At 41.5% G+C, this 16,902-nt stretch overlaps 1 protein-coding gene across 10 annotated transcripts in view; it reads left to right on the top strand.

The window, feature by feature from the left end:
• C2CD5 (C2 calcium dependent domain containing 5) overlaps nucleotides 1–16,902 on the top strand; it is a 159,735-nt gene that overhangs the window by 101,049 nt on the left and 41,784 nt on the right. For all 10 annotated transcript variants that reach the window (XM_077468716.1, XM_077468714.1, XM_077468712.1 and 7 more), the window contains 4 exons: nucleotides 8,489–8,653; nucleotides 10,732–10,872; nucleotides 14,022–14,085; nucleotides 16,080–16,141. In XM_077468716.1, the coding sequence (XP_077324842.1) occupies nucleotides 8,489–8,653; nucleotides 10,732–10,872; nucleotides 14,022–14,085; nucleotides 16,080–16,141 (432 nt within the window). The remainder of the gene's footprint in view (nucleotides 1–8,488; nucleotides 8,654–10,731; nucleotides 10,873–14,021; nucleotides 14,086–16,079; nucleotides 16,142–16,902) is intronic.

Raw genomic sequence — 16,902 nt, 5'->3', positions numbered from 1 at the left:
CGGGGACACATGTGGACAAGGACAGCAGAGTTCACGCCAAAGGTTCAGGGTCACAGGCAAACATTGATAGTCGGGGACACGCCAAAAGGTCAGGGTCACAGGCAAACAGGGATAGTCAGGGACACGCCAAAGTCGGTAACAGAAACAAATGAAGAGCACACGGCAGGTAACAGGAAGCCAAACACACGAAGGTTGATCAGCAGGGTTGGCTTGCAATGCACAGGTTAATATAGGAGTTAATATATGATAGGAGCTAGGGTGGAGCCATGCTAGAGGAGGGATTATAAAAGTAGTCAGGTAAGAGTTGGCTGGTCTCTAGAGAAGAACACATGGAGACAGGTAGGCAGACAAATTCTATTGCATAACCATGACACAATATATACATGTATAAAAAAAATGTACCGTATTTATCGGCGTATAACACGCACTTTTCCCCCCTTAAAATCGGGGGAAAGTCGTGGGTGCGTGTTATACGCAGATCCCCACTGTCTGTGAGGCAAAAAGACCGAGCGCCGCCGAAAAATACCGAGCGGCGCCGAAAAAGACAGAGCCGTCTGCTCGGCTCCGCTCATAGTCCCGCCTCCCTGCTTTTTCTGCGAGCGCTGCCGAAAAAGACCGAGCCGACTCTACTGTGTACTCGGCTCAGCTCAGCTTGCAGTCCCACCCATACTGGGCGGGACTGCGAGCCGAGCCAAGCCGAAAACACAGTAGAGTCGGCTCGGTCTTTTTCGGCAGCGCTCGCTCCAGAAACAGCAGGGAGGCGGGACTACGAGCGGAGCCAAGCAGACGGCCCGGCTTTTTTTTCGGCGCCGCTCTGTATTTTTCGGCGGCGCTCGCTCGGTCTGTCTCGGCAGCGGGATATTTAAACATGGAAGGCTGCAAACGGCACTGGGCGAGCTGGAAATGACACTGGCAAGCTGCAAATGACACTCTGCAAGGCTGCCAATAGCGGTGGGCAAGCTGCAAATGACACTGATCATTCTGCAATGATGGACAAGGCTGCAGATGCACACTGATAAGGCTGCATTGACGGGCATTTAAATGTAAGTTTTTTTTCCCTTAAACTTCCCTCCTAAAACTTTTTTCCTTAAAATGCCCTCCTAAACTTGGGGTGCGTGTTATACGCTGGTGCGTGTTATACCCCGATAAATACGGTATATATATATATATATATATTAAAAATTACGTGAAATAGGTTACAAAATAAGCACTTAAAAGTTAAAAATAGCACATGCCCATGCAAGGGCAAGTGATTAAAATTTGGCTGACGTGTTTTGAGGAAAACCTCTTCATCAGAGCTTTCAGGATAGGAACAAAGTCTGTGTGAACCGGTAGATCAAACATACAGCAACATGGAAAGGGATAGCTAGTTGAGAGATATATCATATGATGAATGAATGATTCTCTTTAGCTCTGTGCCAGTCCACATTGCAGTGCTCTATGGAGAAAAAATGAGAAATATTTCTCTTTTAATTTGGGTCTGTCGGATGTACCTGAATAAAAGTAAATAGAGAAAATAATAATAATAATGATGATAGTAATGGCAAAAGGGTAGAAATGGTCACTGTAATGTCTAGTGCTATGAAAAATAATGATTAAAAATGATGTATACAAATCTGATAATCGAGATAAAATGATATATGTTAATACCTGGACAAATACAAAAAGGGGAGGGAGGGAATGAAATGGACTGCCTATGCAAGTGATTTTGACGATTCATGATAGGCATAATTGGAAATGGATGGCACTGGAGTACTAATAGATATAGAGGTGGTGGTTCAAAAAGGGGAGGGGGGGGGGTGGAGTGAAGGTGTAGATATGATCACGATAAAGAGTTAGATTTTGCCTAAAGGGCAGAAAGTAATGGTGTGAAAATGTTTTTAGTCATACATCTAGATTACCCTGTGGACTTCCAAATCTTCATTCCAGCAGGGACCTAAGAACCGAGAGTGAAAAACCAGAATGATTCTTGTCTGCAGAGTCTCTGGAAACTTCTCCCCATATCATCACCTTTTTTTGATGGCTTCAATGCCAAACACTTTTAGACCTGTTGGGTTTCCATTGTGACACTCTTTGAAGTGCCTGGGTACTGAATAATTGTATCTGTTCTTGATTTTCTTAGGTTGATCGTACACACCGCCATTGATGATATAGCATTTATGCTCACTGAATCTTGTCCTCAATGGACGTATTGTGCGCCCAACATAAAGTAAGCCACAGGGACATACTATACCATAGACCAGGTAAGAAGTACCACAGTTGATGAACTGGCCGATATTGTGGCTAAGGCCATCGGACCCTATGACTTCCTTTTTGCGGTGTGACATGAAAGCACAAGTTCCACACTTTCTAACTCCACATTTATAATTTACTTTTTAGTCAAAGATTGTTGTCCAGGGACCAGTGGTGGTCCTTGTTTGGTTTGGAGCTTTCCGTACTCTGGTGCTACCAGACTTCTAAGGTGACACAGAACTTAATGTTCTACGTAAGGGTCTCAACTTTGCCCCAAAAAACCCTTGAATCTCTTTTCTATCTATTTTCGTGGACCTCAATAGATACACGAGAAATCTTACCCTTAAAAGGTACTTTGCTCTTCCGAAACTACCCTCTAAGACATCAGGGTCATCTAAATACTCTATCCAACAATAATGTACAAAACGGACATCGCACTTCTTGAATCTTGAGAGTTTATTTCAGGAGGGAGCATGTGAGGACTGGGCAATGGAACCAGAATTGTTAGCCCTTATGGATAAACAGATCTTGCATGCAGATTTCAAACATAGAAAAAGGAAGTGGTACTGCCCTACGGATATATAAATATTCTGCAGGATTTTACTCATGCAAAAAAGATTGAAGCTGCCCCTACAAATTACTTCCACCCATAGGTAGAATAAAATTGAAAAAAAAAAGAAAAAAGTAGGAATGGCGCTGCCCTCTAGTTTGCTAAGAAGAAAAAAATATAACTATCAAGATGTTTTGTATTTGTAATAAACGGAAATGAAATATAAACACTTAATAAACCATTGTATTTGTCTTACACCAGGGTGCTGTGTTGGACCCTCTGGCGGGTGTTAGTGAACTGGGTTCTATATAAACCCTTGAAAAGTGTGAATAAACTTATTTATTTCACCCAAAAATTGCCTTCTTTGTTTTTCTAATTTTTTATAATGTGCCATATATAAAAAAAATTGTGAAGTTATATTATAAATGTAATGTGTGTTGGACCCTCTGTGCTAAAAGTAAAAATAAAAATAAAAAGTTGCTGAACCAAAAATATTTTAATTTACCAGGCGAATTATAATATATTAGGGTTTGAAAAAACCCTAGTGGACAAAGCCTATTTTTATAATAATGATCAACAAATGGTGATTGAAGTATAAACCTGGAAATCTTCATATTATTAACCACCGTGAACATAATACCTACTTTAGTTAATTTTCAGAGCAATAAGCCATAAACTACAAAGTGTCGTGTCGTAAAAATTCATAAAGCCCTATAAAACCAGTTAAGCGTGTTAGACCCTCTGTAAAAAAAATATATATATGTGTTTACACGTAGCTTAGATATCTGAAACCAGTGCTAATATATAAAGGAAATTTTGATATAAATGTATAAAGTATAAGTTTAAAAAAATTATTTAAATTAACTTAATTATTATACAGTTCACAAACGTGAAGTAGTAACTTGTGCACAATAATCTGTTATTTTGGTGAAAGTGACAAGTGCCGTAGTCAATTCTTGATGTGCCGAGGGAAGGTGCCAGTGCGCTTTTCCATGCAGGTGATGGTTTTGCACTCACCAGATATCCTGCCCCTTTAACGGTAGTTGCGCCTTCACAGTGTAAGCCCCTGTGTCGCTATTTGGTGCTTTCCTGGGACCTTCTTGAACAATTATTGTCACATCACCCAGTTATTCCATGTAAGAAAGAGGAGTATCCATAGTGCAGTATGTTGTAAAATCACGATTTATTAGATTAAAGGTTGTACTCGCATTTATCAGAGTTTTAGCATGCAGTAATAATACAGCCGAGTTTCACCGCTCTGGACGAGAGAGGAGACGTACTATGGCCACGCCCTACGTGTTTCATCATCAAAGCGTCATCTGGAGCACTCCAGATGACGTCTTTCATCAAATAAAAAAAACAAAGAAGGTAATTTTTGGGTGAAATAAATAAGTTTATTTACACTTTTCAAAGGATTATATAGAACCCAGTTCACTAACACCCGCCAAAGGGTCCAACATTGGTTTATTTATTGTTTATATTTCATTTTCGTTTATTACAAATCCAACGCATCTTGATAGTTATATTTTTTTCTTCTTCTCAAACTAGAGGGCAGCGCCATTCCTACTTTTTTTCTTCTTTTCTTTTCATATTTCAAACCTAAGTCTTCTTTCCATCCACACTGGACAAATCTATGAGATAGAGTTAGATGAGATTAAAAGGATCTGTCAAAAAAGCTGCCCCAATGGCAACATTTTTAAATGTCACAAATAAAGATTCTGAAGTTCCAAAAGAAATCCTTAAGAAATTCCAAGACAGAGATGACATTGTTATCAGGCAAGTCGATAAAGGTGGTGGTTTAGTAATTCAAAATCGGGATGACTATATGGCAGAGGCTTTGAGACTCCTAGGCGAAATTAATACATACGAGAAACTTCAATCCGATCCATTATCATCCTTTGTAATCACTCTTGAAGTTCTACTAAATCAGGCCAGAGAAAATGGAGTCAACACAAAAAGTGAATACCTCTTCCTAAACAAGCAACACCCACTAACCCCCCACTTCTACCATATCCCCAAGATCCACAAAGATTAAACAAATCCTCCGGGTAGACCTATCATCGCTGGAATAGACAGCCTAACAAGCAATTTAGGATGCTATATCGACCACGTCCTTCCTTTTGTCAAGGATTCTGGACATGTGCTTGAAATTCTTTCATCCTTCTTGTGGCAACCATATTTAAAATGGCTCTCCTTGGATGTCTCATCACTTTCTACTTCTATTGAACACAAATATGGCATAGAAGCAGTGGACTTTTTATCTAAGAGTACCATACATCCCTTACAAACTAAATTTCTTCTCAATTCTATTGAATTTTGTCTCAACCACAATTATTTTTCTTTTGTGTGTGAGTAATTTAGACAAACGAGGGACAGCTATGGGAGCTAGATTTGCTCCTAGTTACGCAAACCTCTTTATGGGTTTCTGGAAAGACAAGTCCATTTGGGCCAACAACCCCTTTAAGGCTCAGCTTGCACTCTACACTAGATACATAGATCCATTCCAAATGATCAGAATGTCATCTAACACGGATCTAAACAAATTCCTCAAATATTGTAATTCGAACCCGTTTGGCATCTCTTTTACCCATGTGGTTGATGACACATCACTCGTCTTTCTAGATCTCGATTTGCAAATTGACGAAGGCATGATCCTGTCTAAAACTCACTTCAAACCTAGCTCGGAGAACTCGTACCTCCATGCAAAAAGCCATCATCACCCAAAATGGATCCAAAACATCCCTTATGGACAGGCTGAAGAGAACTAGCACCAAAAAAGGAGATTATGAAATTCAAGGGTCCATCCTTAAAAATAAATTCCTAGAGAAGGGCTACAAAGAAGATCAAATCGAACAAGCTTTTTTAAAATACTGGACTCCGTATGACGAAAATCCCTCAGCCAGTCTGGCAATGGAGGTCAATACAACTGGGGCTAACAAATGGATTGCTGACAAAGATCGCTCTACTTCTATTAGATTCAGAGCACAATATAATACAAAAGCATTTGCTATCCAGAGAGTAATTCAGAGGAATTGGAACATTCTCAAACAAGATCCCATCCTCAATCCTATCTTGCCATCTAGACCTGAAGATGTGTTTTTCGAAAATCAAGAGACCTTAGAAGTCTGATAGCACCAAGCAGAGTACGGAAAGCTCCGAACTAAACAAGGACCACCACTGGTCCCTGGACAACAGTCTTTGACCAAAAAGGAAATTATAAATGTGGAGTTAGAAACGGGAACTTGTGCTTTCATGTCACACCGCAAAAAGGAAGTCATAGAGTCTGATGGCCACAATATCGGCCAGTTCATCAACTGTGGTACTTCTTACCTGGTCTATGGTATAGTATGTCCCTGTGGCTTACTTTGTTGGGCACACAATACGTCCATTGAGGACAAGATTCAGTGAGCATAAATGCTGTATCATCAATGGCAGTATGTACGATCAATCTAAGAAAATCAAGAACAGATACAATTATTCAGTACCCAGGCACTTCAAAGAGTGTCACAATGGAGACCCAACAGGTCTAAAAGTGTTTGGCATTGAAGCCATCAAAAAAGGTGATGATATGGGGAGAAGTTTCCAGAGAGTGTAGACGAGAATCATTCTGGATTTTCACTCTCGGTTCTTTGGCCCCTGCTGGAATGAATGAAGATTTGGAAGTCCACGGGGTAATCTAGATGTATGACTAAAACCAGCATACACACAAACCATTTTCGCACCATTAATTCCTGCCCCTTTAGGCTAAATATAACTCTTTATCATGATAATATCTACACCTTCACTCCAACCCCACCCCCACCCCCCCTTTTTGAACCACCACCACCTCTATATCTATTAGTACTCTAGTGCCATCCATTCCCAATTATGCCTATCATGAATCATCAAAATCACTTGCATAAGCAGTCCATTTCATTCCCTCTCTCCCCTTTTTGTATTTGTCCAGGTATTAACATATCATTTTATCTCTATTATCAGATTTGTATACATCATTCTTAACCGATATTTTTCATAGTACTAGACATTACAGTGACCATTTCTACCCTTTTGCCATTATTATTATTATCTCTATTTACTTTTATTCAGGTACATCCGACAGACCCAAATTAAGAGAAGTATTTCTCGTTTTTTCTCTATAGAGCACTGCAGTGTGGACTGGAACAGAGCTAAAGAGAATCATTCATTCATCATTTGATATACCCCTCAACTAGCTATCCCCTTTCCATGTTCCCTTGTTTGATCTACCGGTTCACACAGACTTTGTTCCTATCCTTAAAGCTCTCGAAAGGCATCAGCCAAATTTTAATCTCTTGCCCTTGCATGGGCATGTCCTATTTTTAACTTTGAAGTGCTTATTTTGTAACCTATTTCCTATGTCACGTAGTTTTTAATATATATGATAGATGTGTGTGTGTGTGTGTGTGTGTGTGTGTGTGTGTATATATATATATATATATATATATATATATATATATATATATATATATATATATATATATATATATATATATATATATTTATATATATATATATATATGTGTGTGTGTGTGTGTATTTTAATGTATGTATTCCACTATACATGAATAAACTATGAATTTGATACAAGCGGTTGAACATGCGCCTTCCATCCATTTCTCCTACATAGTTTTCTCCAGACCACCCCTGGTCAGTCTAGGCAACGGGACATGCACGATAATTTTCTCCAGTCTTATTGTTTAAAATAGTACTACAACTTCACAATAACAACGCCTTCACCAGCGCAGGACCAATTTCTCTTTTTCCTGTCTTCATTTTGCACCAATCAAATCCAGTGACGGGGCGGGGTCGAGTCCCGCTGTCTGTCAATGGACGCAGCAGCAGGACTCGGGAGCAAGCCCGCAAGGGTGCCCCCATGGAAAGCGGCTCTCCATGGGGGCACCCGATGAAGAGGAGCAGCTGGAAGCACACCCCAGAAGATGTTCAGGGCTGTGCTGTGCAAAATCCAACAATAACATGTTTGTTTTTGTTTTGTTTTTTTAATTTAAAAACAAACCTTTCCAAACACTTTAATATTTGTGTGTTTTAGGGGGCCCTCTATAAACAAAGTCCAGCTCTGATACCTCCATACATCTTCCCTAATCTGTTTATTTTGCTTGTTAATTGTACAAGGACAAATGTTATCAGACTTTCAATATTTAATTTTGTCCCTGATCAAATACTTAATTTACCAATGACTGTGTATCACACACGGTTGTCATTTTTTTTCCATCTGTGTTAGGATTCCAATCCTAAACTGTGGCAACATTTTAGAAAATCAGAGAGTTTTCAGATTATTTGTTGATATTGAGGATAACTGAATTTATACATGAACCTGTCAGTATATTCTACAGAATTTTTCCCATATGCATCCTGGGAACCCCTAGACCGTGCACACATTATGCAAAAAACGACTTTGCTTCTGGTCAGGCCCCAGGCCAGCCCTCTGCATCTCACGGTGCCATAAAGGCACCTCAGCAACTTATTAAGGTGTGTGCACATCCTAATATAGGGTTGAGAGGCTTATTCACATTTTTCATGAAAAGTACACACTGGGTTTAGGAATCTCTGTGTGCATAAAGGAGGCATTTTGGTAAGGTCATGGTATGCTTAGCACCTTGTGAACCCTTGTGTCTCTTTATTATGTAAGGTTCTCTATAATATTGTATTTTTAAATCTTGTTATTTTTAGTCTGCTACAGGGGTCTACCTGAGTGCTTTACCCACCCCTGGAGGGATTCAGATTGCTGGCAAGACACCCAGCGATGGATCATACGAGCAACACTTCTCGCACATGCAGAAAAAGATCAATGAAACAATTGCCAGAAACAAAGAACTTTATGAAATTAACCCTCCGGTATGTGATCTGGGACACGGCAGGGTTCAGTATGGTTGCCTCTGCTATTTTTCTGTATGGTGTATGGGACTTTTATTCCTAGACAAGATGACAGAGCATTAAACACAAGAACATACAGAACCCAGAGTAAAAGAAACACAACCTCCCACCACATTTTTGTTACATAAATGTGGGTGTAAAACATTTAAAGCTAGACACTAGTCTTACGTTTTTTTCCCTACACTTATAGCAAATCTTCTCCTGTGTTGAAATTGATGGCTCTCAATTCCCTGCAAACTTGCATCTCCAAAATGTACATTTTGTAGCTACCAAAAGCCCACCTTCATTTCCTGTCTAACCAATTTCAATCATTGACCTGTACTGTTGTTGGCCCGCCATGTGTAAGCATAATCTTTTGGCCTGGTACTTTACTGCTCTTCCCTAGCATTGTATAAAAGAACACATCTCCAGCATCCCTTTGGATATGCATCCCTGTTGGCCACTGGTGCTGCAAACTTTAAAGCGGTAGTAAACCCGCTGAAATTTAAAAAAAAATGTTTTCAGACCTGCAAGGTAAAAGGCATAATAAGCTAGTATGCACCACATACTAGCTCTTTATGAAATACTTACCTTAGAACAAGGCCCCGATATCTCTGACGATCCACGCCGGAGGAGCTGACATGTTCCCTCGGCGTGTCTTCCGGGTATCGCGGCTCCGGCGCTGTGAATGGCCGGAGCTGCAATATCGTCACTCCTGCGCATGCGGGCGGGAGATTTCTTTCCGGCAAGATCTGGTGTCTGCCGGGCTTTCAGCCTAAAATCCCCTATGTGCATGCACCGCTGTAGTCAGCGGCTCATTGCGAGGGGAATATCTCCTAAACCATACAGGTTTAGGAGATATTTTTAAACCTTCAGGTAAGCCTTATTATAGGCTTACCTGTAGGTAAAAGTAAAAAAACAAAAACTATACAACCGCTTTAAAATGGTTGTAAACACTTACATATACCCACTAAAGTGACAAGCTTTAGATGATTCAAAGAGGTGAAGCAAATCTTCCCACATACGCTGTACCTTTTTTTTTTTATCTGTGGCATTCTCTTCTCTAAAACCTTCTAAAATACACAGAGTCTATTTCTCAGCTCCAGCAGGCAGGTCAGAAATCTGACGTCGCACACAGCACAGCATACAGCAGGGAGCCGAGTGTGATCTGAATAGATAGAAAGGACACCTCTCCTCTACATAGTCTCCTAAAGAAATGTGCATAAGTGAGGCTGTCAATCACCTTTCTTTGTGCTGGAGAGAGGCGGGGCAATCTCCTGAGATTCTGTGGTGTTGGGTTAACCTGTCAGAAGTGACTAATGCAGCAGAGGGAAGAGAGAGGAGACAGAAATTACACTTGGTGCTTGGATTGAGGCTAGTACACACTATAGAGGGATAAGCTTTGTTTATTTTTTATTATAGAGATTTACAGCCACGTTAATATGCAATCTGCTGATCACTCTGTTAGCATGTATACCAACAAACTGATCAGGAACATGCATAGCTAAATTCTGCAGCACCCAGTGGACATCAGGGATGCACATCTAAATGAATGTGCGGCGTGCAGGGGCTCTCCCTTCCCCAGTTCCATATATTCCTTCCGCCACTTCACTCAGCCGCACATCGCTTTGGATACACTCTCAAAAACCCGTCCAAACTATGTGTGAGAAAGCTGAGGGCTTTTGATAGACTTAATTCTGTAGGGCACTCTATATGAATATGATGTAACAAACAGCACACTGCACAGTACTTTTGCAGGTGGCTGCAGGAAACAGCGCTTTCTGTCAGTGACTAATGATATGACTGGCAATTACTGTATAAGACTGACTGAAAAAGGTATTGCTAAAATGAGAGCTGCTGTAGAGGCAGAGAGGAAGGCATGGCGTGAAAAAAATGGGAGTCTGGAAACGAGCTAGAAATAGAGACTATTTCTGATTTTTTTTTTTTTCTTTTTTTTTTCTTTTTTTTTTCTTTTTAACTGCTAGCTACCTTTTTACACAGCTACAGCTAATTAAAATAGTTTTTTTGACAATTACATGCTTTCATGTTTTTTTTTCAAGGAAATTTTGGATGAGGCAGTGGGATCCCCGATCCCAGAGCCGCGGCAGCGAACAAGACTCCTGCGATCACAGTCAGAGAGTTCGGATGAAGTAATTGAGCTGGATCTGTCACATGGGAAGAAGGACGCTTTTGTGCTGGAGGTAAGATTATAGACCGTCCTTTTGATTGTAAGGTACAAAGGTAAGCATCCTGGGAGAGATGTAGACATTCTTTAAAGATACACTTTTACCCTGCCCATGTAGGGCAAAGTGATTGTTTCTGCATTGTGTCCCTCTGGACCCCGTATACTTGCACTGACTGCACTCCCAGTTATAATTTTTAACAACAGTAACAATTCAGTTTTGCTTTCTTTTCCCGACACCGCTGACACCGATCTCTTCCCCCTCCGCTGTACCGATCGGTACAGAGAGGGGAGGGAGGAATCGGCGTCATAACACGATGCCAGTTTGTTTACAGGTGATCACTCCGACATTTGACGGAGCGATCACGTGGTAAACGGCCGCGATGAACGGCGGTCACTGATGCTCTCGTGTGCACGCCCCAGGGGCCTCTCAGAGTTAAACAACCACCCTGAAGCCGTTAATCGGCTATGGGCCGGTTGTTAAGTGGTTAAAAAACTCCAAGAATGGATATTTTATACATAGTTACATTGGTCCAGCAGGCCAGCCTCTCAGCACAGGACCCAGAAGCAAGTGCAGATCACTGAAATAGTGATGTCTACTTCAGTGATTTTCATCTTCCAGGGGCATCAGCAAAGTATGGTAAATACATAGCTACATTTGTCCACGCTAGATCAATTAAACTATGTACAAATATACCATACCTGAAACTCATCTCTAGAACCCACCTTTGAATAATGAGTACACTTTTTATGTAGCTTGTGTTTTATCAGTAAAGACACTGCTTACTATAAGTATGGCAGTTATTTTTATGGTACTAGGTTATGGTACCAGTAATGGTTAGTAAATCTCAGCATTAGGATCTTAAATGGTATATGACCCAACATTTAATTTTCCCGATATGTGGCTGTTGTACCATATACTTGTGTTAAAAATTATCCTGTTCTGTTGTATTGTTTTCTTTGTATGAAATACCTAGTGTTCCTGCCTGTCCGCCTGCTTTCCTATTTCAGACTGACCATGCTGGGCATGAAAGCACATTCATTCCAGCATGGTCAGTTTTCTGGCTGTGCAGTAGGGTTACATGGCCAAGCACAAGTAGAATACAAAATAGACAGAATACAATTTTTCTGATAAAATTAAGCCTGAATTTTAAAATAAAATGTTGGTAAAATTTCAGTATAGTACCATTTTAAAGGCAGAAGTTTTTTTTTTATCTTAATGCATTCTATACATTAAGATAAAAAGCCTTCTGTGTGTAGCAGCCACCCTGGCACCCCCTAATATTTACCTGAGCCCCATCTCTGTCCAGCGATGTCCACGAATCCCTCGGCCGCCCGGGACTCTCCTTCTTGATTGGCTTAGACAGAGCAGCGGCACCGTTGGGTCCTGTGGCTGTCAATCAAAGTCACTTAGCCAATCAGGGGAGAGAGGGGGCAGGGCCAAACGGCAGCTCCGTATCTGAATGGACACATGGAGCTGCAGCAACTCGGGTGCCCCCATAGCAAGCTGCTTGCTGTGGGGGCACTCGACAGGAGGGAGGGGCCCAGGAGCAGCAAAAAAGGGCACCTGAGAAGAGGAAGATCTAGGTCACCCTGTGCAAAACCAACTGCATTGAGCAGGTAAGTATAACATGTTTGTTATAAAAAAAAAAAAAAAAAAAAAGTCTTTACAATCATTTTAACTTTAGATGACTCCACCCTAAAATTACCACAACACTACACCCACACCCTCGCTGTTTCTCTTTTTTCCACTCCTTTATTCTTATTCTTAGGGCTGTCTTTCCACCATAGCTCAAAATTCACTATCTGGCCAAAAGTTTTTGGACTCCTGACTATATGATCTCATTGGACATCTTGTTTCTAAACCATAGCCATTCAATTTTTGACGGACATGGACAATATTTTGACATATGTGGGGAATGTGTGTCAATTTGTGAGGTCAGGTATTGATGTTTGATGAGAAGACCTGGACATAATAAGCTCTCCGGTTCATCTAAAGGTGTTCTGTAGGGTTGAGGTCAGGGCTCTGTGCAGACTTTCCTTACATCAAACTGGACAAACTATGTCTTAATGGAGCTGGTGTGTGCACAGAGGCATTGTCATACTGGAATGGGAAAGGACCCTCCCCAAACTGTTACCACAAGATTGGATATGCACAATTGTCTAAAATGTCTTTGTATGTTGTACCATTAACAGTACCCTTCTCTGGAAATCCCTGAAATGTATCACTAGGAGGTGTCCATTTACTTATGGCCATACAGTGTAGATGCGATGGTCAGGTGTCCATAGATGCTTGGCCATATAATTTATACACCTGTGTAATTTTGTTTCTTGTGTTAAACGGTTCATATTCCTCACCTGCTGAATACCATTTTGTCCTTTTTATACTTTTGATGAATTGGTAGACCTTTGTCTGTCCTTGTAACTCATTACAAAAATTTCTGGGACTGCAACAATCTGCACCAGCATCCAGGGCTGCTGATAAGGCAGTACAGCCAGCCCTCCGGTACTGGGGCTGGGCCCTATCAGTTCAAAAGGGGGACCCAGGCACCTGCTGAGCAGGAAGGACGGCTGTAACATCTTATTGCAGACAATGATCATCTTCTGTCTCCCACTGCAACGCTACCAGCTTCTCCTCCACTCCTTCCCTCCTGGTGCACTGCAAGGGGATTGGTTCTAGCACATGTGCCCCTTCCATCTGCTGCCCGGTCCCCCTTGTAAGCCCCTTTTCCCCGCAGTACTTCCGGCTGCCCTCTTCACCTGCCAACAGCTGCTATAGGCACACGGGGGTGTCACTTACTGGCCCCTTCCTTTCCTGGATGAACACAGTGAGGGATCGGTACCAATCACTCCTGTGTGTATTCATCACTGAAGCATAGTAAATTGTGTTTACTAAACTTCATTTTGTAAAGGAACAGGAAGCCACAGGACACTTCCTATTCATTCAAGTGTTGAGCGGAGACGGGTGATTAAGGGACTGATAATGATAAGTTACTAAGATTTTTTTATATACAATGTTTGTATTATAAATTTATATTGGCATCTTAAAAGTTCAAGTAACATTTTGGCACCATATGTAAAAATAAAGGTTTTAAAAGCCTGTGTTGTGAGGCAGTGGAAAGGTTTCTTTTTCCCCAAATTCAAACTCGCGTGTTTGTTTCCTTTCAGATTGATGACACTGACGCAGTGGAAGATGTACATTCGCTCCTTACAGATGTGCCACCCCCTCCAGGTGAAACTTTGGCTATGCCATCCAAAATGTATTAGTTTTCAATGAAGTGGGGCAGATTGATCTCACCTGGGTTATTACTGCTGCTGGGGACCCATTGAAGGCCAGAGATTTTTAATGCCTTGCTTATTGCTATGGCCGTTACAGGCTGAGCCTGTCAGAACTTAATGTGTGTTATATACTTATGGGACTCCTAGAGGGGAGGGAGCATTATGTGGTACTTCTGTATATTTGCACTCTTGGTCAGGGTCGTCTTAATGAGCAAGCACCAGGTGCCTGCTCATTAACCATGCATGCTGTCCCTCTGGGATCTTCACCTTCTGGCGGAGTCAGGGGTGTGGCTGTGTCCTCCACTCCTCCCAATGACTCAGGGTGAGGAGGAGAGAACACTGCAGCCCCAGGAGTCTCTTTTTATCAAGCAATGCTGTGTAAGTGACTGAGCGCATTGTCATTGCATACAGCCCTAATCTGCCACCATAGCGCACTACATTACCTAAACCTGCCACTATACCGCACTATACAACCCAAACCTGCCACTATACCCCACGATACTACCCAAACCTGCCACTATACCACCACTATACTACCAAAACCTGCCACTATACCCCACAATACTACCCAAACCTGCCATTATAACACCACTATATTACTTAAACCTGCCACTATAGCACCCCATGCTACCCTAATCTGCCAATGTACCGCCACTCTACTACCCAAACCTGCCACCATACCGCCACTATACTACCCAAACCTGCCACTATACCAGCACTATACTACCCTAACTTGCCACTGCACTACCCTTATCTGCTACTATACTAATCTAACCTGCCACTATTACAACCACTATACTACAATAACCTACCACTATACCGCCACTATACTACCCTAACCTGCCACTAATCCACCACTATACTACTCTACCCTGCCACTACACAACTACTCTATACTACTCTAACCTGGCACTATAACACTACTCTATATTACCCTAACCTGCCACTCTACCTCCACTATACCACCCTAACCTGCCACTATACCACCATTATACTATCCTACCCTGCCTCTATAATGCCCTAACCTGTTACTATACCACCCAAAACTGACAGTATACTACTATAACCTGCCACTGTACCACCCCACACTACCCAAACCTGCCACTATCCTAACGAAACCTCCCACTATTTCACCACTATACTACCCATACCTGCCACTATACCATCACTATACCACCCAAACCTGCCACTATACTACCCTAACCTGCCACTATACCACCACTATGCTACCTTAACCTGCCACTATTATGTCCTTACCTGCCACTATACTACTCTAACCTGCCACTACACCACTACTCTAACCTCCCACTACACCACCACTATACTAATATAACTTGCCACTATACCACCCTAAACTGCCAATTTACCACCCTTCTACTACCCTAATCTGCCACTATACTACCCTAACTTACCAGGGAGGGGATAGTTTCAAAAAGGAGTGGGAGCAGTGTGTACGGGGAAAAAAGTTAGTGTAACAGGGGGGCAGTGTGTAGAGAGGGCGAGACAGTGTTAATTTGGGACCATTCCCTGGTTGTGTTTCTTGTTTCTAATCAGACTAAAAAGCCAGGCCCAATATGTAGCATTCTTTAGCTACACCCAGTCCTTGCCACAATGCGTCTAGTGCCCTGCAAATCACCATCTATCTCCCTAGTGTGTTACCTTGTCCAGGGGCCCATGATGTTATTAGGATGGCACTGCACTCAGTAAAGGAGTGATTGCAGCAGAAGTAATTTATCTTTCACCCTCCAGTCAATGCTTTGTTGAAGTATATGGACAAATTTAACCAATGACAAAACCAAGCTCTTAGCCAACCATTCAGAGGGGTGAAACAAAGATCGCTGGGTTCTTGGATAGTAGTAAGGAACTGGGAGATGAAACAAACCTGAGTATACATTTCTGTATATGAACTTTACAGACCCCCGATTAACCCCCATGTCCTCTTTGCAGGGTTTTTTAGCTGCAACACAGAGATTATGCCTGGGATCAACAACTGGACCTCTGATATCCAGGTGAATGCCTCTTCTTTTTTTGAGTTGTCATTACTGAGCTGGATACTTGAGCTGTACTGTCTGGTCTGTATTGCATGTGGGACTGTGCGTGCATTCATGTTTTTTTTTTTAATCCAACAAAGTTTTTTATTGAAGATTAAGCATCTTAAATTGCAAGCATTACATGTCAGTGTAAAACACATCAGATGTACACGTACTACAGAGGTCCAGTCCTATAGCATGGTAACCTCAACAACACAATAACTTCAAAATGTTTCAAAAATTCCTGCATAGATCTGAGAGCCAAAACCACTACCCCACCAGTGCATTTATTAAAATGGTGGTTTAAAATGTTACGCCAGGGTTTTAGAGGGAAAAAACTGACCTTCAAGGTTTGTTTACATTGTAAGGATTTTAGCAAACATAATTGCAGATTCATTCATTACCTTGTAATTCATGCTTGTCGCACTGTGTGCTTTCTCCATTTTGAATGGGAGGGTCAGCTTTTCATGAACACCCACTGATTAGTCCCAGTGTTCGAATAGCTGCAGCATCTATATCTCTTTATGCCAGGTTTACATTCCGTAACTGTCTCTGCTATTGCAGAGAATCCCTGTAATGTGACTCGTTCAGTTTTTGGGGAATCCCTTAGAGCAAATCACACAAGTAGGAAGTGACATACATAATGGAGTGCTATACGTATACAGTCTACAGGACACCTGGATTACTGAATTTCAATTTTGTTACAGTTTTAAAGAATCACAGGGGCTGCAGATTTAATT

Source organism: Lithobates pipiens, unplaced genomic scaffold (assembly GCF_037356315.1).
Source record: "Lithobates pipiens isolate NorthernLeopardFrog02 unplaced genomic scaffold, aLitPip1_a1.2 Scaffold_8, whole genome shotgun sequence".
Classification (NCBI taxonomy): domain Eukaryota; kingdom Metazoa; phylum Chordata; class Amphibia; order Anura; family Ranidae; genus Lithobates; species Lithobates pipiens.
The sequence above is the reverse complement of the archived record's forward strand: the minus strand, read 5'-3'. Positions and strand labels throughout refer to the sequence as shown.